Raw genomic sequence first — 26,623 nt, 5'->3', positions numbered from 1 at the left:
AGTCACCATCATTCTCAATGCACTTTTGCCAACAATAGGGGTGGTGGCTGTACATGGGTGTACCGAGTGAGTTTGGTCACTTTACATCTGTCACCACTCTGAAATCGATGAACCCATCTTCTGCCAGTGCTCACATCAACTGCATCAGCTTTGCGAATGCTGATCGTTTCAATTTTTTCTGCATGGAAGAATTCAATGAAGCATCTCCAGGATAGAGGTTGTTTTCTTAGTCTCACACCATCAACAGAGAGATGAAATTTTCAGATCATGAATGCATAGGAGCAATCATCATAATGCAAATTTGCAATCCCCTTTCATCCATTCGGACAGAATATGAGAATAGTAGTTCAAATAATCCAAATTATCAATTTCCATTGAAAAATGAATAAAAATAAAAAGAAAAAAAATATTTGAAAGAAAAAATAAAAATGAATAAATAGGCTAATGTTTAAAATATAAGTAAAAATATATAGGCAAAGTTTTAAAAGAAAAAAGAAAAATATATAGGCAAAGTTTTAAAAGAAAAAAGAAAAATATATAGGCAAAGTTTTAAAAGAAAAAAGAAAAATATATAGGCAAAGTTTTAAAAGAAAAAAGAAAAATATATAGGCAAAGTTTTAAAAGAAAAAAGAAAAATATATAGGCAAAGTTTTAAAAGAAAAAAGAAAAATATATAGGCAAAGTTTTAAAAGAAAAAAGAAAAATATATAGGCTGATGTTTGAAACGAAAAGAAAAAAATAAAAATTAATAGGCTTATATTTAAAAGCAAAAAAAAAAGTAGAATCTTACCGAAGGGCATCAGCACCAAAGTTGTTGACAATGCCAATTGGATCCGGATAATTCTTTTTCCGTTTACTCATTTTTGAACCATCTCTTTGAAAAGGGAAGAAAAAAAAAGCAAAGTTATTATACAAGAACGGGTTAGACAGACACAGACAGACGGAGTGCATGCATTGGGCGGGTCCAGATGGGTAGGGCACACGTATTGGGTAGGGACGGATGGGCGGGGCGCATATTTTTGATGGGACTGGACAGAATAGTTTTAGTAGTACCAACCAGAGAGCAAAAACGTGTATGCGAAACAGGAACAATACTTACTCGGCCAGAACCAATCCATTGACAATCAAGTTTTTGAACGGAGGTTTTCCAAATAAAATGGTCGACAAGACAAGCAATGTATAAAACCTGAAACAAATCAAAATAAAATTAAATTTAAAGAATTTAAATCAGAAATTAGATATCTTTATTTATTTATTTTTTTTTTAAATTAACTCTCAAATAGAAATTCGAAAATCAAAAACAAAACTAAATCTCTAAAGAAACAAGTCGGGTTGAATATCCATTCTCAATATGAAGCAGATGAAAATAAAATGGTATTTTTTTTTTCAACTCCATTAAGTCTATCGTCATGTTCACTCCAAACAAGGCATATCACCATTTGGACGTAAGGGGCTACTATTTGGGACCTTACCTAGGAAATATTAACAAGATGTTGGTTTACGTTACATTTAAACTTCTGCAGGAAGGGAATATCAAAGTCTAGCAGTTTAAAGAAAGAAACTATTAAAGTAGAAAACTTTCTGGCATCTAGGGACCTCAACAGTGAAGAATGAGATTTTGTTGCTAAGTGGGTTTGTTGGGATACGTATGTCGAGGGGGCACAAGTGCAAGGAGTTCATCAGATCATATTCCATTAAAATACTTGTAAAACAGGCACAGAGATGCAACATTGCGGCAATGGAGAAGGGGTTGGAGCTTAGTTGACAAAGTGGGACCTATTAGATTGAAGACTCTTTTTCGGACCCTATCCAAGAGGGAAAGACTAGTGGTAGGTGCACCAACCCAGATGTGGTAACAATACCCCATGCATAGGTGTATGATGGTCTTGTAGAGGTACAGGATACTCTCAGGTGTGAGTAGTTTTCTAGCATGATAGAGGGAACCAACCTTCTTTGCAGCAGCCTTTGCAATGTTCTCAATGTATTTGTTCCAGTTCATATTGCCCATGAATGTTAGGCCGAGGAGTTTGAAGATAGAATTCTCAGATACGGTGTTATTTGTCATGGATATTGGTGGTGGAAAGGTGTCTTGTAATTGTTAAAGGAGAGCAGCTTAATCCTGATTGATGTGCAACTTACCATCCTCTCGTCTGGTCAATTCCCTCAGCAATGAAATCAGCGGGGAAATTGTTAAGAAAGATTTCTTTATTTTCAAATGGGAAATGCACTTGGGCATAAGGCATGCAACCACTCTCGAACCAGCAATCAAACACTTCGGGAACACGTCGCAGGACACCTTTACCCTGCGTGGATGGAATTGTCAGATGATCAATGCTGAAAGTTTTAAAGAACAGAACATTAAAAAAAATGGTTAAAATAAGAATTTAAAAGCATAAAATGTTTCATGTTTTTTTGGGGTTCTTTTTGTATGTCTTGAATTAGAAAAATCAAAATGGAGGAATGAATGAATAGGAAAATGAATAAAGTTTTTGGGTTTTGCGATAAATAAAGGAGGAATGAGGATTCATGCGAAATTTTTTTTCTTTTGGTCAGTAATCAATCTTTTATTATATAATGAAAAATCATTTTTTTATTTTTTCTATATATGTTAGACTGAAACTCAGATTAAATATTACATCATTAAATTATATATGACATGAAGTTGAGGAAAAAGAAAAGGAAGAAAGGGAGAGAATGAGATGGGGGAGAGAGAAAGGGGGAGGGAAAGAGAGGAGGGAAGAGAGAGAAGGGGAAGGAAACGGGAGGGAAAATAAATATGACTGGAAGGAGGGAGTAGAAATATGGCGGGAAAGAGGGAGTAGAAATATGGTGAGTTGGGAGAGAAGAGAATTCAATATAATGATCAATTCCCATCATTTCAACATATCATTAAAAAATAAATTTTAAAAAAATTACTTTTCCCTGTGAAGATCCTCAACATAAACACCAGTCAGCTCTTCCAACTGCTCACGGCTCCCAACACACACAACCTGAAAAAAAAAAAAAAAAAATTTTTTTTCATATATCTTCTACAAACCATTAAAATGAACTATGGAGAATTTGTAGAAAAAAAAAAAACTTATTATCCGTTAGCCATTGAATCATAAGTAAAATGATCGACACATGGATGAGAAGATGCGATAATGTTTTCTCTTTTCAGTTCTTTCCATTTTTTAAAAAAATGTTCATGAGTAACATTATACAAACAAAATTGAAATTATTTTATTAAAAAAATTTTTGAAACAATTTCTCATCTACATGAGTCACATTTTTTTTTTTTTAATATCAATTATTTATTGGACTTTTTTTTTAATATCAATTATTTATTGGATTTTTTTTTAAACATCAATTATTTATTGGATTTTTTTTTAAACATCAATTATTTATTGGATTTTTTTTTAAACATCAATTATTTATTGGATTTTTTTTTAAACATCAATTATTTATTGGATTTTTTTTTAAACATCAATTATTTATTGGAATTTTTTTTAAACATCAATTATTTATTGGATTTTTTTTTAAACATCAATTATTTATTGGATTTTTTTTTAAACATCAATTATTTATTGGAATTTTTTTTAAACATCAATTATTTATTGGAATTTTTTTTAAACATCAATTATTTATTGGAATTTTTTTTAAACATCAATTATTTATTGGAATTTTTTTTAAACATCAATTATTTATTGGAATTTTTTTTAAACATCAATTATTTATTGGAATTTTTTTTAAACATCAATTATTTATTGGAATTTTTTTTAAACATCAATTATTTATTGGAATTTTTTTTAAACATCAATTATTTATTGGAATTTTTTTTAAACATCAATTATTTATTGGAATTTTTTTTAAACATCAATTATTTATTGGAATTTTTTTTAAACATCAATTATTTATTGGAATTTTTTTTAAACATCAATTATTTATTGGAATTTTTTTTAAACATCAATTATTTATTGGAATTTTTTTTAAACATCAATTATTTATTGGAATTTTTTTTAAACATCAATTATTTATTGGAATTTTTTTTAAACATCAATTATTTATTGGAATTTTTTTTAAACATCAATTATTTATTGGAATTTTTTTTAAACATCAATTATTTATTGGAATTTTTTTTAAACATCAATTATTTATTGGAATTTTTTTTAAACATCAATTATTTATTGGAATTTTTTTTAAACATCAATTATTTATTGGAATTTTTTTTAAACATCAATTATTTATTGGAATTTTTTTAAACATCAATTATTTATTGGAATTTTTTTAAACATCAATTATTTATTGGATTTTTTTTAAACATCAATTATTTATTGGATTTTTTTTAAACATCAATTATTTATTGGAATTTTTTTAAACATCAATTATTTATTGGAATTTTTTTAAACATCAATTATTTATTGGAATTTTTTTTTATCAATTATTTATTGGAATTTTTTTTTATCAATTATTTATTGGATTTTTTTATCAATTATTTATTGGATTTTTTTATCAATTATTTATTGGAATTTTTTTTCTATCAATTATTTATTGGAATTTTTTTTCTATCAATTATTTATTGGAATTTTTTTTCTATCAATTATTTATTGGAATTTTTTTTCTATCAATTATTTATTGGAATTTTTTTTCTATCAATTATTTATTGGAATTTTTTTTATATCAATTTTTTGGGGGAATTTTTTTATATCAATTTTTTTTGGAATTTTTTTATATCAATTTTTTTTGGAATTCTTTTTTATATCAATTTTTTTTGGAATTTTTTTTATATCAATTTTTTTTGGAATTTTTTTTATATAATTGTTTTTATGCGAAGAAGAAAATTCTAGAAATATTTCCTTACTTCCTGTCCATCGTCACTGACCCACAATGGAATCGGAGTTCCCCAGTACCGATTTCGGGACACCGCCCAATCTCTGGCATCTCGCAGCCAATTAGCAAATCTCTTTTCTTTGACAAAATCAGGAACCCTAAAAGAAAAAGAAAATAAAAATATGTTTAATAAAAAATATTGTTTGAAGAGACTCAACACCACTATCCATGGGCCACAAAGACGATCACAGTTGGATTTTGTGGTCTTATAACAACTATGAAGATAAAGATAACAGTCTAAAAAAAATAAAAAAATAAAAATCAATACATAAATTATGAAGCTTGATCTTAAAGGATTCAAAATAAAATAAAAAATAAAATAAAAATAAAATAAAAAATAAAATAAAATAAAAAATAAAATAAAATAAAAAATAAAATAAAATAAAATAAAAAATAAAATAAAATAAAAAATAAAATAAAATAAAATAAAAAATAAAATAAAAAATAAAATAAAATAAAAAATAAAATAAAATAAACATAAAATAAAATAAACATAAAATAAAATAAAAATAAAATAAAAATAAAATAAAAATAAAATAAAATAAAAAATAAAATAAAATAAAATAAAAAATAAAATAAAATAAAAAAAATAAAATAAAAAAAATAAAATAAAAAATAAAATAAAAAATAAAATAAAAAATAAAATAAAAAATAAATGAAATAATAAAATAAAATGAAATAAAATAAAATGAAATAAAATAAAATGAAATAATAAAATAAAATGAAATAATAAAATAAAATGAAATAATAAAATGAAATAATAAAATAAAATGAAATAATAAAATAAAATGAAATAATAAAATAAAATGAAATAATAAAATAAAATGAAATAATAAAATAAAATGAAATAAAATAAAATAAAATAATAAAATAAAATGAAATAATAAAATAAAATAAAAAAATAAAATAAAATAAAAAATAAATGAAATAATAAAATAAAATAAATAAAAATAAATAAAATAAAAAATAAATGAAATAATAAAATAAAATAAATAAAAATAAATAAAATAATATAAATAAAATAAATAAAATAATATATAATACCATTCAGTACAGACCCAACAATGGAAGATCAGATTAAGTACAAAAACTTGGATTTATAAGACAATAAAATCCAACCTGGATCCCTCTTCGAGGCCCATGGCACAGCGGATAGTGGCATTGAGTCTCTATGGTTCCAGTTGAATACTGTCTTAAGATAGCAGTTTCAATCCTATCCAAAGCAGGCCAGACAATTAGTTGGGCAAAAACATACAACAACAACCATGGAAGGATATAGTTACAAGACTCAGCATTCCTGTCTCGTCGAAGTTAACCACCTGAAGAAGGTCAGAGGATGAGTTGTCTTAAACGTAGCGAAACAACTATGAAGATGAGGATGAAAGTTCACAATAAAATCAAGGCAAAGGATTGATTATTATTTCAATATCCGTGTACCGTGTTTAGGAAAAGAGTGGAATCCAAGGCCATGAAACAGTCTACATGCATTATAGATCAACAAAAAGTAAAAATGCTTATCTGGAAAGCTGATACGACTATAAATGAAGAAGGGGCCACTTGATCTCCAGCCTTGACTGAGGTGAAGTTGGATGATTCCCCTGTAGAAGTGGTGGATTCCTTTGGTTATATTTGCGATATACTCACTGCTGTAGGTGACGGAGAATTTAGATCTCCCATTAAGGTAACATTGGCATTGGGTATCCTATAAATTATTGCAGATTATTCCTCCCACTTTTTGGAACATGATGCTGTACGTACAGCATCATCTATCGAGATACATGATGCTGTATGGACAGCATCATGTATGGACAATCCTAACTTGTGCTCTCCAGCATAATAACAGACGATATGCAATGTCGGAATTTTTTTTTTTTTTTTTTTTTTTTTTTTACATAGGAGTCCCCACTTATCAAGGCCCAGAAGCCACTCGAGGATAAGGATTAATGAGTGTACCGTAGTTGATGGGAAATTATTGCCGTAACCGTTAGTAGTGGGGATTTGGTAAATTGGATTACTTAAAAAGGAACGGCAGCATTAAGAATTGATTTTATAACGTTAGAAATTGAATTTAAAAAAACAAATCTCAATGCTGCAATATTTTAAGTTATAAATTTATTATAATTTTACTAGAATATCTTGTCCTTTTCTTTTCCATGTTTAAGCTTAACCATATTACTTTTCATGCTCGCATCTTTCTATTGTAATCCATGATTTTTACAGGCTTCCAATAAATTCACTTGTTCTTTTGTTTAATTTCAGTCTTATTTTTTCGCCCCCATAAACATAACATATGTAATAACAATGTACGGCACTCGTCTGCTTTCAATAAAATCACCCCAATTATCTCCCTTTTATGCTTTCATTCTCACTTGTTACTTCTTTTTTTGAATTAGTAGCAACAGTCGTTACTGAAACGACGTGGTGCTACACAAACCAGTCATAAAAGCGTCGCTCACCTCCTTACATATTTTTACGATTTTGAACACTAGAAAGTTCATCATAACTTTTGTTTTACTGAACAGAAATTGAAAAATTTTTTTTTTTTCACAATATAGCTGAGAAGGTGATTTATAAACTGTAATGATTGTTTGAAATTTGGTTGAAAAATGAGTGAGCAGTGAAACTTTAAAGCAGTTCTAAATGAGTAAAATTGCCACTTAACCATATATTCAAACACAGTAGTGTTTGAATGATAATAAAGGTTCTAAGTAATTCACAATTGTATTTTTCGGTCGCCCACACGGAGGATTGAACCTTTAACCTACGAATTTACAGGCGTTTGTGAACAGTTCTGGTACGAATTTTGGAAAGAATCCAAATAATACAAATAGTGAATACTCATCTAAAAAATTCAGATGTAACTTTGCAGTTTTGTCAAAGAATAAAATATCAAAAAAGCACACGGCATCATCATCATAATCGGTTTAACATCTGTTTTACATGCTGGCATGTGGTGGACAACTCTTAGAAATTGACTTCTAAACTAACCTATCTCTGACCAGGCCTTTATCCTCTCCTTTTCTCAAATCTATTCTTATCAATTCCTCCTGTTTTCCTTCACCTTCCACTGTGGACTGAACCTGCTACCTCAACTGTTCTACACCTACTACCCCCCCCCCTATCTCTCATCCATTCTCTCAACATATTCATCCCATCTGAGTTGCCTCTTCGGCACACATTTCCATACATTGTCTAGATTTAAATCTTCTGTGGTCATCAGATCTAAGCCTGACCCCCGACCCCCATTAGATATCTATCATATCAGTCTATCATTTCTCTCGATGTAACAACCCTTACTGGCCAGGTTTCACTTCCACACATCATCACGCTGCATACATTGAACAAAAGTGTTGTTTACATTTTTGTTACCACATTAAAGCTGAAGACAAAAACTTTGGCTGCTGCATCATCATCGACCATCTTTACAACTAAATATCACCACTCATTGAGCCAACTACTTGTAAAACGTCAACAAAAGACAACTGTTATTATGTATTAACAAGATTATAGCCCATCTATTGTGGACTAAAGAGGTAAAGCTTGAGTTGTGTCCCTTAGTTTTAGACTAGCCTGGGTGCCTGGTGTTGCCCGGGTGTTTAGAGATGTGTGTTGAGCAAAAAAAAAAAAAAAAAAAAAGTCGTAGTAGGCAGGCAGGTTTGAACCCATGACGCAAAGATGGAAAAAAAAGTGAAAGAAAATCTGACGTCTTACTGCTACTCTATGACACGACCGGAAGTTCGGAATGTTAAAATTAAGCAAAGTCAATCCAACCGATACGATGACTTGCAAAAAATCGACCCCTTCTTGTAGAAACCTGCTCAGTTGAGGGTGAAGGAATTAATGATTTTGGCCAATTTTTCGATATTTGTCGCCCAAGATTTCGAGCTTCAAAATGATATCGATCTCATGAAAATCCGTCGCCTCTGTCGAAAGTTTAGGCAGATATACAAACATACATTTAAACAGACAAGTGAGATTTGTATTATAGATCTGTTAAAGAATTTCAGATTTGCCATCTTTAAAACTAAATCTTCCTCTTAAGATTACCAGATCCAAGTCCGTCTTTACGACTCACATTTCACATCTATCGTACCATTCTTATATCATTTCTCCACATGCAACGCATGTCCTCAACCCTCATTGATCACATCAACACCACTACCACCTTTACAACTAGATTTCATTATTCATTGAGCCAACTATTTAAAATAACAAAAGATGACTGCTATTTTCTGTCAACAATATTCGATGATAGGCCATCCATTGAGGTCCAAAGTGTCGATGTTACTGAACTTAACAGTTGTGTCCCTTGTCTCTATATTGAGTTGTATTATGCCTGAATGTTAGAAACAGTTTATTAGTGCGGCACATTACCTGGAATCTGCTAGCGAATATCAAACTGATCATTGACCATTTTTACAACTAAATGTCACTACCCATTCAGCCAACTATTTGTAATACTGATCACTTCATTTAATCTATTAATTGGTAATCAATAGATTTTTTTGCTATTTTCTTTTTCGATGCTTGATCAATTTACTTGAAGAATGTAACATTTCTCTGTCATTTTCCACGTAACACGATGTAGACTCGCAAGGTTCTTTGCCGAAATTTCACAAAATACGTACCAATAAGTTTCTTGGTTGCATTCCAGAAGTTTTGGAGCAACTTCTGCCACCCGGATGAAGATGCTTGGAACAGCTTTGTAGATCAAAGGAGTATCAGATCTGGATTGAAAGAAGATAATTTTTTTTTTTTTTACAATGTTTTTATACAAATTAAAAAAAAAAAAAAATTTGGATGGGAAAAAAAAACAACAAAAAAAAGAAAAAAATCGATTTTTACGAGTTCAACAAAAAAATATTGTATCAAAATGTTGTAAAATGATGTAAATTAAACTAATTTCTCTCCGTCACATCCGACATACCAAGTTTATGAACAATGATTCTTCCGCAAACTCCTTGCAAATCAATTCTATACAGTCATACGTTATGTACGATATGTTGCATATTCCATCGACTTTGTAGTATTTATGTGATGTATTCATTACATGGCACGGACAAGTTCCAAATCATACACTGTTTCATACTGTCAGAATAAAGTCCGTTTCGCAAATTTTATATTTTGATCTCGTCTTATAGTTCATCAGTCATCCATTTCATGTACACAATCATTTTTCCTCTTTGCCCCTCCCCCTCCCATCTATTACTTTTCCTAATTCATTTGTAGCGCTTTCTCTCACGGGCAATACATTTTTGTGAAACAACATTGCCAACACCATCATCCTACAATGCCCATCACTGCCTCCTCCCTCTAGTGAGGTACGATATGCAATGAAATAAAGACAGCCCACCAACCTCCAGCAAAATGGGTAACTATGCAACACGGTTCCTTGATGCACAAGACGTCCTTCAGATTTCAACCATTTTATTATCTGCTTGTCTGCATCCTATAACAAAAAAAATCAGATTAAAATGTACACAAAACAAAGACGGTCAACCATGATTTCAAGGCATTCGTTTTAGGATCCCAGATACAATAAACACCTCTAAAATGAGATATTCAAAAACAAAAATGGTTACCTTGAATATTTTACTCATATTTTTTATTTCTCATTAATTTGTTAAACAATGCAGTGTGCAAATATTTCCAATGCAATTTCTCCACACAGAGTATTTATTTTAATAAAGAATTTAGGTACTTGTACAGTTTAATCAAGACATTAAACATTGAAAATATCAAGAAAAGGTCATAATGTACGTATCCGTTTTGAACTGAAGATCTATGAAAAAAAATTTCACTTAATTTGATCGAGTAGTTTTTTTTACAGCAGAAAACACGTTTTTATGACAGCATGTTGAAGGTAGCCATCTTTGAATTTTTTTAACACGCCACGGGGAGATAACTCAATTAAAAACGCCGACACTTCCTCCCCATCTTTAATACTAGCTTTTCTTCCTAAAAATTGAACCTTTTGTTCGGTATCACAAATTGTTTTTTCGCTGTTAAAAAAAAAAAAAAAAAAAAAAAACTATTTGATGAAATTAAGTGAAATTTTTTTTTTTTTTTTTTTTCCCGGAGAATTTCATTCCATAACAGATACACACAATATAAACTTTTTTCGATATTTTCATTTTTTAATGCTTTGATTAAACTATAGAAGTACCAAAATTTAAATCACATTTTTATATTTTTTAATAAAACATAAAAATATGTCATCATAGACCAATATTAGCCATTTATCATCAGTTGCAGCATATTTTGTAATGAAGTTATTGATCACAATGACACAGCAAAGTAAAAACAGATTTTTTTTTACGCTTATTCACTGCAAATAATGCCACTTGGATATAAGGAGCTATTTGGGACCATATCGACAGAGACACTATATAGGGAGTTGAGCAACGAGATGTCTGTTCACACCACAATTAAATTTCTGCATGTCAATACAGTCAAGGAAACAGGAGACTGGGAGGTAATTCCAAAATCTAGCAGTTTGAGGGAATAAATTATCAGAAGACTTTCCAGCATCTACGGATGTCTACAGTATAGGGTGGGATTTTGTTGCTTATCAAGTTGAGGATATTTATGTCAAGAAGGCACAGGTATTAAGAGTTTATCAGAGCACATTCCATTAAAATAACTTGTAAAACAGGCATAGAGATGCAACATTGCAGCGATGGGACAGAGGTCGGAGTTTAGTTGATAGTGCGGGACCGATTAGGTTGGAGACTCTTGCTTAAACTATTAGTGAGAAACTAGTGGTAGGAACCTTGCTTGAGAGGGAGAGATTGGTTGTGGTAGATGCACCAGCCAAGATGTGATAGCAATACTCTATGCATGGGCAAACCTATGCATGGCCTTGTAGAGATAAAAGATACTCTCGGGTGTGAGTAACTTTCTAGAAGGGTAGAGGGAGCTCAACTTCTATGCAGCAGCCTTGGCAATGTCTTCAACCTAATCGTTACAATTCATGTTGCCTGTGAATGTTAAACCAAGGAGTTGAATGAAGAGCTCTTGGTGGTTGAGAAGGTTTGTTGCAATTGTTAAAGGAAAGTAGCTTAGTCTTAGTAGCATTATTCATTTTTTTTTTTTCTTTACATGGAAGTCACCACTTATCAAGGCTCGGAAGCCACTCAGGGATAAGGGTTATTGCATGTACAGTAATTAATGGGGTAGTATCGTAGTAATTGTTAGTATTGGAGATTTGATAAAGTGTCTTACTTAAGGGGGCGGTTCATCAGGAATTTGTTTATGTTGGACTTGAAGACATCCAAGTTGTAGTCAGGTGGGAAGCAGGCAAACGGAAGAGAGTTCCACAGGCGTGCACTTCTAAGAAAGAAGCTTTGTTCATGGAATCTATGTTTTGATTTTGGCACAGATTTATGTCCCCATTCCATTACAGTCTGGAGGTTTTCCTCTAAGGTTTTAGCTATTGCCTTAAATATGTGTAGATTCATTTTCCTCTTATGTCTGTTATAGAGCATGATGTCATCAAAAGATTTTGGGGATGACGATTGTGTTAAGATTAACATTTAAAGATTTTAGCAAGTTCAGAAACACACAATCAAAAAAAAAGTGTTCAATTTCGGTTTACTTTCGGCAGCCGTGTAACTCTTGCTTCCTTTGGCCTTTAGTCTTCACTTTCCAGGAGCAATGTTTCTGACAAAGAGGAAAGAATTGCTGTTTTTATTTTAATCAGAATTTATTCCATCTAATACTTATTGTTAGCAAGTTTTTAACCTTGAAGTAGTATTTTTAGTTCCTATATTAAGTGGCTTCATGCCTTGTTTGGAACGATTTCCATTAAAAAAAAAAAAAAAAAAAAGAAAAAAAAAAGAAGAATTTGAGGGTCTCAGACTATGCAACATTCGCTCAAGTTTGAAAGCACAAATAACCTTAGATACTGCGGTATGTTCAAAATGATTAAATAAGATCGGTGGAACGCAATGAAAAAGGGATTCCGGGGGTCACTTCTACTCATATGTCACTGCCGTACATAAATTTTAGTTTTTTTTTAAATCTTACCTTCACGTACAATCCCTGGAAATCTTTCACTTCCTCTGTAAATCTTCCACACGAATCGACTGGACAGATACTGGACATTTCTTTCGTAATGAGGCCATTTTCAAAACACACTCGGTAATCGTCCTGGAGAGAAAAAAGAAAAAAAAATCATAAAAAAGATTTTATTTGAAGCAAACTAATAAAGAGAATATTTTTACGTCTGGACAAAAAAGCCAATACAAAGTTGGGTACTTATCCAGATTGGCACTTATGGAAGTAATTAAAAGTAAAGAAAATACAGAAAGGTTTGTAGGATATACATACCAGTCATGGAACAAAGATTTCATATTCCAAAAATCACAATTTGAACAAGTAGTTTAATTTTTTTTAATTAAAAAAAAAACAAAAAAATTTATTGTGTCGATGAGAGGGAAAAAGTAGCAGCTTTAGCATATCAAGGGCAGACAACCGACTTTCATTTCATTTTTCTTTTTTTGATAATATTGAAAAGACAACCAAAACATAAGATTTAAAACCAAACAATTTATTAACATGTGTATTTTTTTATTTTTTATACTAATTTTCATAAAATAAAATTTTCAAATTATGAAACAATTTTTTAGAATGGTTATTTTATATAAAAACAAAATTTGAAGAATATTAAAATGGTCTTGGCCTTCACTTATCAGTAAAAAACAGCAAATTTGTTTTTTGAAAAAAAAAAAAAAAAAAAAAATTACTTGATCAATTTATGTGATTTTTGGAATATGCCATCTTCATTTCATAACAAGTAGGTACACGGTAAAAGTTTTTCTTCATTTTTGTTTATCACCATAAGTGCCAATCTGAATAAGCATCTAAAGTTTATATTGGACACCACAAGTGTAAAAGATTGAATACAAATTGCCCAAATTGTTCACATTGGCAATTTGTTTGTTTTTTTTGTCATTCAGCAATTAGTGATTGGTTAAAGAGAAACTTTGAAAAAGAAAATTAATTTGAGTTTTTTTTCCTTTTTGCAACTCTTAAATTTAATAAATTATACAAAATTCTTATATAGAACAAGCAGCATGTTTCCGCCTGACAATGTAAGAATGAGAAAAAGTCTTATCTCAGCCTTCTTTCTCCATATTGTATTAAGTATTCCCAAAGTTATGCCATGAAAACATTGATGATTGAAAAATTATTTAACTAGCAGGGGGCACCTGGCCTTGCCCGGTCATAAAATATGCTTAAATTTATTTTAATTCATGCAGATTTTGTATTTATAATTACAAAGCCAATTCGCTATTGATTATATTGCACCTAATATATAGTTTTTTTTTTTTTTAATTCAATTTTCACCTCAAACAAGACACAGTGCCACTTTGAAGTAGGGTAGGGTTACTATCAGGGACATAAGTTGCAGGGATATTATGAAGGGAGATGAGCAGCAAGATGTCTGTTCACATTACACTTGAACTTCTGCATGTCAGTACAGTTGGGAAAGCAGAATCCCGGAAGGGAATTCCAAAGTCTAACAGTTCTGGGGAAGAAACTATTGGCGTAGAAGGCTTTCTTAAACCTAGGGATCTCTGAAGGGGTCGGATTTAGCTGCTTGTAGAGTTTGTCAGAGGTATTCACGTCGAGGGGGTATGAGTGCTTGTAGTTTGTCAGAGCATTCACCATTAAAGTACTTATAAAACAGGCAGAAGGATGCAACATCTCGTCAATGGGACAGAGGCTGAAGCCTAGATGACAGTTCAGGGCCTATCAGGTTGGCGACTCTTTTGAACCCTGTCCAGGAATGAGAGACAAGTCGCAGATGCACCAGCCCAAATGTGACAACAGTACTCCAAACATGGGCGAATGGTAGAGAGAGCCCATCTTCTTTGCAGCAGCCTTGGCAATGCTCTCAATGTATCTATTCCAGTTCATGTTTCCTGTAAACGTTAGGCCAAAGAGTTTAAAGGAAGTACTTTCAGGTAAAAAAAAAAATAAATTGGATGCCATCAGTTAGGATCAAAATCAAAACATTTAATGCTCCAGCCACGTTCCCGACCGTCCGACAATTAGATAAGAAAGATATAAAATCAAACCACTTCAAACTATGATTGAATTGCGCACATGCAAAAGTAATAGAAATATATCGGCACATTGAAATTAACATTTTGCATTTCCACTTGCATTTTTTACGTGTTATTCATCCAAACAAAGATTTTACTTGTTATAACTCGTCTAGCTGAAACCACTATCAATAATTCCCCCCCACTGTGTCTAAACCTAAACGTAGATTCCGTGAACAAAGCTTCTTTCTTAGAACTGCACGCCTGTGGAATTGTCTTCTGTTTTCCTGCTTTCCAGCTGACTACAATCTGATTGTCTTCAAGTCCAACGTAAACAAGTTCTTGATGAGCCGTTCCACTTAAGTTAACAAATTTACCGAATTTCCATTACTAACGATCACTATATTGTCCAATTGACTACTGTACACTCTAAATCCTTATCCTCGAGTGGTCTCTGGACCTTGATAAGTGGTTATGCCTATGTAAAAAACAACAAAAACATCTTTGGTGTATGATTTCCTGTTAATTTCAGTGTTATGTGACCAGTAGTTTAAGTGTTTATCAGTTAAATATCTTCACACAGATACACACAGACATATACATACATCTATTGCTTTATTTACATAGATTATGCTGAAGTTTGGCATCAACAACATAAGGATAGACCAAAGCTTTACTTCAGTCTTACTTCTGCATATTATATGTAGTCTTCCCAAAGCCATGGAAACGTTGACAATTGAAAAATGATTTCATTATGCTGAAGTTTTGCATCAAGATTGAAAAGCATCAGATTTAAGCATGAAATTTCAAAAACTTGTACATTGAAATTCTATCAAAAGTTCAATCTGATACAGACTTCATTGGCTACAATGTGGGCCAGGCAGTGAGTCTCTGAAATGAGCAAATGAGATGTCAAAAATGCGACTTTTTTTTTTTTTAGATATCCTAAAATCAAATAAGTTCTATGCTAGACCAAGACCGATATTTTGACCAATTAGGAGTCAAGTGATGCGGATGCAAGGATGCACACAAATATAGTGCCAAACAAACCCAATTGAAAACATAACCTCCTACGCAACATTACTAAAGTTAAAGAAAATTTTCTTAAAAAGAAATAAAAAAGTTGGGGAAAAAACTTACTTCTCCAAAATATGGCGCCTGGTGGACAATTCCGGTACCACTCTCTGATGTGACGTAGTTATCACACATCACTTGGAAACAACCCGTTTTCTCTCGCATCTAAATTAGAAAGATGAAGAAAAAAAAAATGTTCACAAAATTCAAATTTAAATTCATCGTCATTTGCTTATTGTAGTTAAAGCGAGAACATACTAAGACCTCCTTAAAGGTATTGAACTCCCTCCCCCACAGAGATGCAAGTAGCTGATGACAAAAACAACTAAAATCAAGATGAATTTCCCAATCATGATGGGTGCGTGTATATGGGGGGCAGACAACTCAAATGAACGTGTTTTCCTAATCAACTGAATCGAATCGGTTTCAACTAAAAAAGTAAAAAATAAGAAAAAGACACCACGTGGATACGAATGTGGAGATGAGGAGACAGGAAGTCATTCTTTGCTAAAACAAAATTAATCTAACACTTCTAACCCATCATGAACTGAAGTTTTAACTTTCATAGAAAAATTAACTATTTCAGTTTTAAGAGAGAACTGTCATACAAGAGAAAAGGAAGGCAAAAAAAAAAAAAGACAGAAAAGAGAGAGGAAGAGGAGGAGAGAACAAAAAGAGAAAGAAAGAAATGGCAATAAAATCCAGCCAAATAACAATGGAAAAATAAGGAGGTAAAGCTCTAGCAATTTGGCCGAAATCAGATTTAAGAGAATTTCGCGCAAATATTGGTGAATCCACAAGAAGCACAAGCAATTTAAGCAAAAATCCACTTTTTCTGAAGTTCTAGAAAATCAGAATTCTGCTAAAAAGTGGAGAAACCATACATCTCTTCTCATGAAAAGATGTGACACAAGGTCATTAGGTGGGAATTAAAAATCTAGTATATAAGAGGAAGTGCACTCATCAAGTCTGAATATCCCCCGAAAGGAATGCCTCAGACAATTAGATAATAAACTACTCTCTTCTAAAGAGAAGGAGATAAAGCCTGGGATGGTGGACCTCCTAGAGCTGCACAGTCTATACTTCAGCTCAACAAAAGCAAGATAATCACCTACTTAAAAATGATTCAGACTCGGTAATTAATTATAAAGAATTATTTTTTTCATGTTTTTAATTATAAAAAATTTTTTATATATTTTTTGCAAGTAAATATAAAAAATTTTTTAATATTTTTTGCAAGTAATTATAAAAAATGTTTAATATTTTGTTGCAAGTAATTATAAAAATAATTTTTTGCAAGTAATTATAAAAATTTTTTATATATGTTTTGCAAGTAAATAAAAAAATTTTAATATTTTTTGCAAGTAATTATAAAAAATTTTTAATATTTTTTGCAAGTAAATATAAAAAATTTTTAATATTTTTTGCAAGTAAATATAAAAAATTTTTAATATTTTTTGCAAGTAAATATAAAAAATTTTTAATATTTTTTGCAAGTAAATATAAAAAATTTTTAATATTTTTTGCAAGTAAATATAAAAAATTTTTAATATTTTTTGCAAGTAAATATAAAAAATTTTTAATATTTTTTGCAAGTAAATATAAAAAAATTTTCAATATTTTTTTGCAAGTAAATATAAAAAAATTTTCAATATTTTTTGCAAGTAATTATAAAATATTTTGTTAAATATTTTTTTGGAAGTAAAAAAAAAAAAAAAAAAAATGACATACCTGCTCAAAATACCTGAACAAAGGTTTGTATTGTTTTCCTTTCAGGGTTTTACCTTGGAATCTAAATACGAAAAGAAAAAAATTATTTAATTTCAGAAAAATCAAAATCTTAATAAAAAAAGATAATGAGCGAGTTTATTCCTGATGCATGGCGGATCATACGCAAGGTTGTACAAGATAGCTAACCAATCATGGTTACACCACTGAAGATTGACCACTTGTAGACCTAAACATTTTGTTTTTATTAACAAATTATAATTTATCAGTGCTCTAAGGATAAATTCATCTTCAACTGACCTTTGACAACTAAATATTTATATTTACTGGCTAAATAGAAAAATTACTAGCCGAACACCACATGATTTTTGGAATATGACATCTTCATTTTGTGACAAGTACGTATATTAAAGATTTCTCTGTTTTGTTTAAATATGCACTAAATTTTACATTCAACATTCTTCAGATATTTTTTAAACAGCCTTCATTAAAAAAAAAAAGTATATTGTTCCGTTAAACCTTTTGTTTAAATAATTTGACTTTAAAAAAAGAAAAGTTGAAAAGACATTTCTTATTCAGTAATAAACTTCAGAAGATTATTGGTGAAAAAAAAAAAAAAACATTGCTAAAAAGTATTTTATTATTTCTATCTTTCATTTGGAAAAAAATCATTCGCAAATGCGACTGTTTCACTCGCAACGTAAAGCCCTGTTTATCAAAGTTAAAATTTCATCAAAGATTAAAGAATTAATGAGATTAATGATGAAGAATATCATGAGAGAATTGAAAATGATGAATGGAACAAATAAAATTTACTTATGTGGACGGTTTATGTCAAGTATTTGTTTGCATTGGCCTTGATTTTTGTCTAGGTCCTTAGCTGGCCATCAATATGCATGCATCATCCAGGAAGACATACAAAAAGACATAAGAAAAAAAAACTCACTTTTCCAAGACTGTATATTCTTTTGGGTTCTTGAACAAAGCTTCTAATCGCGCTTCCATCATGATGTAGATCCGTTCTGTGGAATTGTCTAAGACAAAAAAAAAAAAAAAAAGTCATTTTTGCCATAAAATTCAAATCAAATCCAATTTATTGCCAAAAATAGCAAAGTGCAATGAGCCATGTAAAAAGAAGCATACATCATACATGAATGTTGTCCAAGGCGGCTTTAAATTTTGCTATCATACGCATTAACATGACCTTCTCTGATAGGCTGTTTATAGAAGCAAAAACACAGAGAATGCTGCCTTTCTTCTACTGAAATAAAAGTGGAAAGAGGACATCTTTTGCTGGCGTTCGTACAAACCATGACTTTGCATTGGAGTGAAAACTGCTCGAAAAGGTAGATTTAAATTCACTTCAGTCAACAGAATATTTAGCTTGTAAAATAAAAAATGGCAGTAAATAATCCTGGATGTTTACTTCTTGTTAACACTCCCACTCATCTGTGATATATAAGGCAACCCTCACCCCCATCTTAAGTGTTGGGAAGCAAAAGAAAAAAGAGGGAAAGAAATGATAAAAGAAAAAAAGAGGAAAAAAGAAAAAAAGAGGAAAAAAAAGAGCCAAAAAGAAAGAAAAAAGAGCAAAAAGAAAAAAGAGAAAAAAGAGCAAAAAGAAAAAAGAGAAAAAAGAGAAAAAAGAATAAAAGAAATAAAAGAAAAAAAATAAAAGAAAAAAAAAGAAAAGAAAAAAAAAGAAAAGAAAAAAGAAAAAAGAGGAAAAAGAAAAAAAAGAAATAATAGAAAAAAGAAATAGAAAAAAGAAATAATAGAAAAAAGAAATAATAGAAAAAATAAAAAAGAAAAAATAAAAAAGAAAAAATAAAAAATAAAAAAGAAAAAATAAAAGAAATAAAAAAGAAAAAAGAGAAAATAAAAGAAAAAAGGGAAAATAAATAAAATAAAAAATAAAAGAAAAGAGAAAAAGGAATAAAAAAATAAAAGAAAAAAGAAATAAAAGGGGAAAAAATAAAATAAAAATAAAAGAGGAAAAAGAAAAAAGAAAAAAGAGGGAAAAGAAAAAAGAGGGAAAAGAAAAAAGAGGGAAAAGAGGGGAAAAAAAGAAAAAAGAGGAAAAAAGAAAAAAGAGGAAAAAAAGAAAAAAGAGGAAAAAAAGAAAAAAGAGGAAAAAAAAAAAAGAGGAAAAAAGAGGAAAGAAAAAGAGGAAAAAATAAGAGGATAAAAAGAAAAGAGGAAAAAAAGAAGAGGAAAAAAAGAAAAGAGGAAACAAAGAAAAGAGGAAAAAAGAAAAGAGGAAACAAAGAAAAGAGGAAACAAAGAAAAGAGGAAACAAAGAAAAGAGGAAACAAAGAAAAGAGGAAACAAAGAAAAGAGGAAACAAAGAAAAGAGGAAACAAAGAAAAGAGGAAACAAAGAAAAGAGGAAACAAAGAAAAGAGGAAACAAAGAAAAGAGGAAACAAAGAAAAGAGGAAACAAAGAAAAGAGGAAACAAAGAAAAGAGGAAACAAAGAAAAGAGGAAAAAAGAGGGAAAAAAGAGGAAAAAGGCAAAAGAGGAAAAAGGAAAAAGAAAAAAAGGAAAGCAGAAAAAAGAAAAAGAAAAGCGGAAAAAAGAAGAAGAAAAGCAGAAAAAGGAAAGAAAAACAGGAAAAAAGAAAAGAAAAAGGAAATAGGATTTATAAGTAGACAATTGATAGGAAGGGAGACAAAAGAAGCTTGGCATGAGATTGTGCAGACTAAGGCTATAAGACCATAAGAAGGTAAAACAAAGAAATCCATGGCACACAATGTTGTGCCTGTCAAGCAGGGGACATTTACTCTTTGCTTGGCCGCATGTGTCCTATGGATAGCAATCAGAACAAGATATGACTTTCTTTACAAAATTATGAAGGTCCCATTGCTTTTAGTGCCTCGCGGATTTCGATGCCTCATTGGTTGTGGTCATCTTTGATAAAGTCATTTTAACTCTTACCCCTTTCTCGCTTATCCTCATAAATGTGCTTTTCTATTTAAAAGTTAAGAAAAAAATTTTTTATTTTTTTTAATTCAGAATATTTATAAAAAAAAAAAGCCATTTCCCGCAACGGAAATAATCGTGCTATCACGATTCTGACATTTCCTTGCAAAGAGACATTTTATCTATTTTTTTAATTATTTTTTTCTTCATTCATAATGTCCATACCAGCTGACTAGAGTGCAGACACTTTCAGAGTCAGAACTAACGTGCACACAACAAAGCCACTGAACAATAACTATGACAGTGGCTAAATGGTTAACAAGACAAACCAAAAACTTTGGCATGTCAAATTAATGATCTTCCAAATCACATCCTTACATCATTTATAGACATTTATGCTGACGACACTACCATTTATGGTAGCACATCTAAGACAGTAAACGACCAAGTTCTCTCCGATTCTCTCTCCTCTGATCTTGAGCACATAGTACAATGGGGAAAGGAGTGGCTGGTTACTTTTAATGCATCTAAAACCAAGCTTCTCTCTTTACATCATCAACATTCTGATCCACATCTGGCATCAATTGAAATGAATGGCTCTCGTCTTCAGGAGGCCTCAAGTTTTGACAAGCTTCTGGGCTTGACCATTACTCCTGATCTTAAATGGAACACGTACATCAAATCTGTTGCCAAGGCCGCTGGAAAAATGGTGGGATCTTTCTATCGATCCGGTAGATATCTCACTGCTGATGCAATTCTCTATCTATATAAGGGCCAGGTACGTCCAAGGATGGAATACTGTTGCCACATTTGGGCAGGAGCTGCTAGAAAGGACTTGGCCTGCCTTGATAGAGTTCAAAATAGACTTCGTAGCCTCGTAGGAGATGTCCTTTTCTCTTCCCTGCAACCTCTATCTCACAGAAGAGATGTTGCTAGTTTGTCTCTGATGTATCGTTATTTTCATGGAAAGTGTTCAACTGAGCCCCTCGCCTAACTTTCACAAGAAACACTTGTCTACCTGAAAACACTATCAATAATTCCCCCCACTCTTTCTTTATCTGTGCCTAAACCTAATTGTAGATTCCATAAAAAAAAGCTTCTTTATTAGAACTGCACGCCTGTGGAATTGTCTTCCGTTTTCCTGCTTTCCGGCTGACTACAACATGGTTGTGTTCAAGTCTAACATAAATAAGTTCTTGATGAGCCGTTCCATATAAGTTATCAAATTTACCAAATTTTCATTACTAATGATTACTATATTGTCCAATTTCTACTGTACACTCTTTAACTCTTATCCTTGAGTGGCCTCTTGGCCTTGATAATGTGGTGATGCCTATGTAAAAAAAAAAAGTTCAAATCCAGTTCCACAGAAACATTTCATCAAATTAACAATTAATTTTGTGTCTAAGGAGAGAAGGAGCATGATCACGTTTTATTCTGGAATGTACCCGGAAATAAATATCGTTTTTCAAAAAGAGTTGAGTTATTACTTGTTCTATGTTCCTTGCGACATACTTTGCTACAATGTGTTGAGTCCCGGGTGTTTACATGCTAATGCACGTGTAAACGTGTGTAACGTTACACAATGAATGAATAAATAAAAGTGTAGTATCTGTTCTGTTCTTGGTCAGAGAAAAAGAAACGCTTCTAGATTAAGACATTTTTTATATCTTTATCCAGATTTACGAAGTTCAGGATTTTTCATCATTTTTAATATCAGCGTTGTGTCAAATTTTGCCATCGTAAGCTACACAGATTTACACCGAATAACCAATGTCTTTGGCAGGATTAATTTTTAATGATAAGTCTTCGGCAGGTGCCCATCATTTCGGAACTCGCTGTGAATGTTCCCGGTGGCGCTTGTTGCCAGATTTGTTTTCTTCTAACTGATACTAATTACGCTGTGTTTATCTGATTTGTTTGAGATATTCTTTGCGGGCATTTATTTCTTTAGCCACGCTAGTGTGTTGGTTGGTTGTTTTTGTTTTACGGCATATCAACCCTTTTCGGATTATTTAATGCCGAATCCAAAGATTTTGAAGAAAAATTTTTTAATAGAATATATTTGTTGTTTTCAAATCAGTTTCTATTTAACCCAAAGTTGGGACCCTAACAGGTACTACCACTCCGGGTCAGAGTGGACCTGGGAGCAATGGTAATTAAAGGGTGGCTCCACACTCCCCAAAGTCCGCAAGCTGGGGCCTCACCACTGGATATAGCTTAAGTGGGAGCCCAACATTCATTCACGTGTAACATGCTGCTATGCACATATACACTGTTGTAAATTCAACCTCCAGTAACAAGTGAGGGTGAAAAACAGAATAAGATGGTAAGAATCTCACCAAACTTCCTTTATGCACTTCATACACGCAAGATCAAACATTATTCACATCTCTGACGAGTACATATCATATTGCGAAGATAGTGAAATGAATTCACAAATTCTAACTTCTGTACGTCTGACTTTTAATGGCACATCAAAGCTAAATCTGAAAAGACGTTTCAATTATACCAGTCATCATAGGAGCAACTGGGCTTATGAAAAAGAATTTTAAAAAGTACATAGCAAGCATACCCGGTGAACCAAGTGCAAGTGAAATACAAACGATTGCACTGAAAGGGACGGCTAGAATCCTGAAAAGATCTCTTGGTTGGACTCATTAAAATAGGGGTAAATGTCAGACATCTGGTTGGATGTCCTATCCCCTAGAAGAAAAAGTTTAAGAAAAATGAAAAAAAAAAAAAGATATAAATCTCACTTCTGTTTACATGTATGTATGTTTGTATGTATGCCTAAAACTTTCGACAAAGGCGACGGATTTTCATGAGATCAGCATCATTTTGAAGCGCGGCCCTTCAGACAACAAATATCGAAAAATTGGCTAAAAACATTAATTCCTTCACCCTCAACTGGGCACTTTTCTACAGGGAGGGGGGGTCGCTTTTTTCACCAATATTTTCAAAAGTCATCCCCTCTTTTCGATTGACTAGCCTTAATTTAAACTTTCGCCACTTCTAGTTTGGCGATGAACGCAACGGCAAAGACGTCATGCTTTTTTTTTCAAGTTCTTTTCCTCCTGCCTACTACCACTTATTTATTGTTTTTGTTTTTTTTGCTTAACACACGCCTCCAAACACCCGGGCAACGCCAGGCACAAATATGATGAAATAAATGGATGAAAATGATTATCAACAATATAAATTCAACAATTTTACAGAATTGAGAGAATTACTATGAAATGAGGTTTTAACTGTCATTTCCTTTTTGTTAGAACAATTCAGAAAACGGATTCAGTTCACAGGTTCAGGTCAAAGAAAGCAGAAATGATGAGGATAGATTTGAGTGAAAGAGGAATAATGACCTGGTCAGAGATAGGTTAATTTAGAAGTCAATTTCTAAAAGCCGTCCAACACATGTCAGCATGTAAAATGGACGTTAAACCGAATATGATGATGACGATATTAATCTGTCACACTCGAGTTTGAAATAGTTGATTTGCTGATTGGTTGGTTTAACCAGCACATCAACCTTCTTTTTGGTCATACCTTCCAAAGAAATCTAATCAGAGATGAGTTCGAAAGTCAATTTTAAAAAGCTGTTCAGCATGTGTTATTTATCCCGCTTCATCTCATGTTCACCCTAATTACTTCCGACCAGGTTTTCGTTCGCCTACACAATCTTAATTGTGTTACATATAGTAACCAAAGAACTCTCATTACTTTGCTCTTGGTAACATTCATTCTCAGACCAACAAAAATGCTACATAAAACTTAAGCAAGATAGTTGTTGTTGTTGTTGTTGTTGTTGTTGTTGTTCATCCACGAGAATGATGAGGACCATCTAATTATTCTGGAGGCATGGACGGTGTGGAGAGGTCATCATTGGTGCGTGCAGAGATGGCCAATAAGCCCAATCTTCATTTGGAAAGTTCCGCTGCAGTGATAACAAGAAATGGTAGCAGATGTTGCTGACTTCAAAGTATTATTCTATCTGTCTTGCCTGCGCTTTTCTGCGGCAACTTTCCTGTCACTTTCATATTGGCAGACACCGTTGTGAACAGTTGGTTCTATTTGAAGCTGTATGCTTCTGCAATGACAGATCTACATTGAAGGCCTTCGGTGACCCCTTCCAAGTGTCTTTCAATAGGCTTCTCGTACTGGAGATCACCAAAGAGAAGCTTCTTGCAAAGTTACACTTTCATCAAGACAGTAAGGACGGTTCATAACTTGCATCCATAAAGTAGAGTAGGGTGATAAGTAGGACAGTTTTGTAGAATTTAATTTTTAATGCCCCTTCTTTCCCATACATTCTTGTGGAGTCTGCCAAAAGGGAGCACTTTGCTTCGGCAAGTTGGGTGTTGCTTTCATCGTCAATGACTACATAGTGAGACAGTGTAATGCCAAAGTAGGCAAACTTGTCAACCGCATTGAGTCTTTGCACCTTGAAATGTTGGGTTCGGCAGGATTGTAAAAATCACTCAGATACGCAAAGATCCCTCTCCTTTAAAAAGAAAAAAAAATTGTCACACTCACCTTTGATCTTGACGTAATCCATATCAGCATTGACACAAAGCGATAAGTTACTCGGAAGTGTCCAAGGTGTGGTTGTCCAAGCAATCAGGGAAACATTTGGATCCTCCAACAGCGGAAAAGCAACAATTACTAAAATGAAAAATTTTATAAAATTATTTAGGAAAATTTGACAAAAAAAGCAAACATACAAAATAGGTTGCTGCATAACATAATCTAAGTGATTTTCACATCAGCTGAAATCAAATTATAAAAAAAAAAAAAAAAAAAAAAATGGTGCATGTTCAGAATAAGAATGAAAATCAGAAGTAACAATATTAAATTTCCATTAAAAAGCAATGTTATCAATTTTATTGTTGCAATTAGTGACACGTTAATGCATCATTACATAAAACATAGACGGCATAATCACGTTGACACACAAGTTTCCATTAGATCACCAAAGTTAAGCAACACTGAACCTTGTCAGTACTAAAATGGGTGACCATTTTGAACACCAGGTGCTGTATGTGCTCTCATCTTATCTTGGCATTGTTTCTAGTCATCCTGGACTTCTCTTTGCCACTAGACTCGAGCTGTGCTAATTCAGGAGAGGTGTGGTTGGAGATTACACAACCTTTGCTTCACAATTAAATGTGCAGCTATCCATAGAGGGTACCCATTGTCGTCCCGGACTGAACAGAAGAATCGATCGGCATTACAAAAAATATACTTTCACAATATGTTGATTGGCTGTTATTATTTTGGGAGATGTAACTTAAACAAGGGAGGTAACTCATTATTTAAATATAACGTGCAATTTTCCTTTGAAAACTATTTTCATTGATATTTTTCTATTTTATCATTTTTTTGGTAATTTTTGGATATATTACTAATTTCGACATGATAATTAGATAACATTGCTTTTAGTCAAAATTCAATTTTTCCATTTTTGTTCTCATTCAAATAAGTGCCAACAAAAATATTTGAAACCCGATTTTAAAAGGTGCGGGTGATATTTGTTTACGAGAGTAATTTTTAGGAAAAATAAATTTTATTTTTCAAGATTTGTTCATTGAACACCAATGAATATATAAATCAGCTTAGGTTTCTGAATTTTTGAGACGAGGATTAATTATTCTTATTTGGATTCTTCAGACGACTGTTTCATTTTCACTAGGTCAGAGGTTACATTGACCAAAACATTGAAAAAATAACACTAAAGATCAAAATAGTAGTTCAAATAATCAGATCAGTTTGTCTTCATAGCTTCGTCTGTTGATTTCACTCAATGATTTGATTTGTTTTATGGCATATCAATTTTAAAGATGAATAAAGTTGTCAGATCAAATCCTATAAGTAGTGATTATTTTTATATTTTTAAAAACATTACTTCTAGAAATTTCCCGCCGAGAGACCCCACGGCAGACGTTTTTATCCGTGTTATATCAATAAAAATAAAAAATTAA

The 26,623-nt window shown here is 31.7% G+C and overlaps 1 protein-coding gene across 1 annotated transcript in view; it reads right to left on the bottom strand.

Annotated features, from left to right (window-relative positions):
- The window catches only part of LOC145256495 (isoleucine--tRNA ligase, cytoplasmic-like), a 146,629-nt gene that overhangs the window by 54,324 nt on the left and 65,682 nt on the right, over positions 1-26,623 (bottom strand). The window contains exons 7-18 of the mRNA XM_080115445.1: positions 25,179-25,307; positions 18,670-18,757; positions 17,727-17,787; positions 16,062-16,160; positions 12,898-13,020; positions 10,227-10,318; positions 9,498-9,596; positions 4,841-4,967; positions 2,917-2,990; positions 2,140-2,334; positions 1,100-1,186; positions 791-874 (exon numbers count right to left, since the gene is read on the bottom strand). Coding sequence (XP_079971571.1) covers positions 791-874; positions 1,100-1,186; positions 2,140-2,334; positions 2,917-2,990; positions 4,841-4,967; positions 9,498-9,596; positions 10,227-10,318; positions 12,898-13,020; positions 16,062-16,160; positions 17,727-17,787; positions 18,670-18,757; positions 25,179-25,307 — 1,258 coding nt within the window. The remainder of the gene's footprint in view (positions 1-790; positions 875-1,099; positions 1,187-2,139; positions 2,335-2,916; positions 2,991-4,840; positions 4,968-9,497; positions 9,597-10,226; positions 10,319-12,897; positions 13,021-16,061; positions 16,161-17,726; positions 17,788-18,669; positions 18,758-25,178; positions 25,308-26,623) is intronic.

The sequence above is a fragment of the Euprymna scolopes genome, chromosome 32 (assembly GCF_053919585.1).
Source record: "Euprymna scolopes isolate OS-2025 chromosome 32, ASM5391958v1, whole genome shotgun sequence".
Classification (NCBI taxonomy): domain Eukaryota; kingdom Metazoa; phylum Mollusca; class Cephalopoda; order Sepiida; family Sepiolidae; genus Euprymna; species Euprymna scolopes.
The sequence above is the reverse complement of the archived record's forward strand: the minus strand, read 5'-3'. Positions and strand labels throughout refer to the sequence as shown.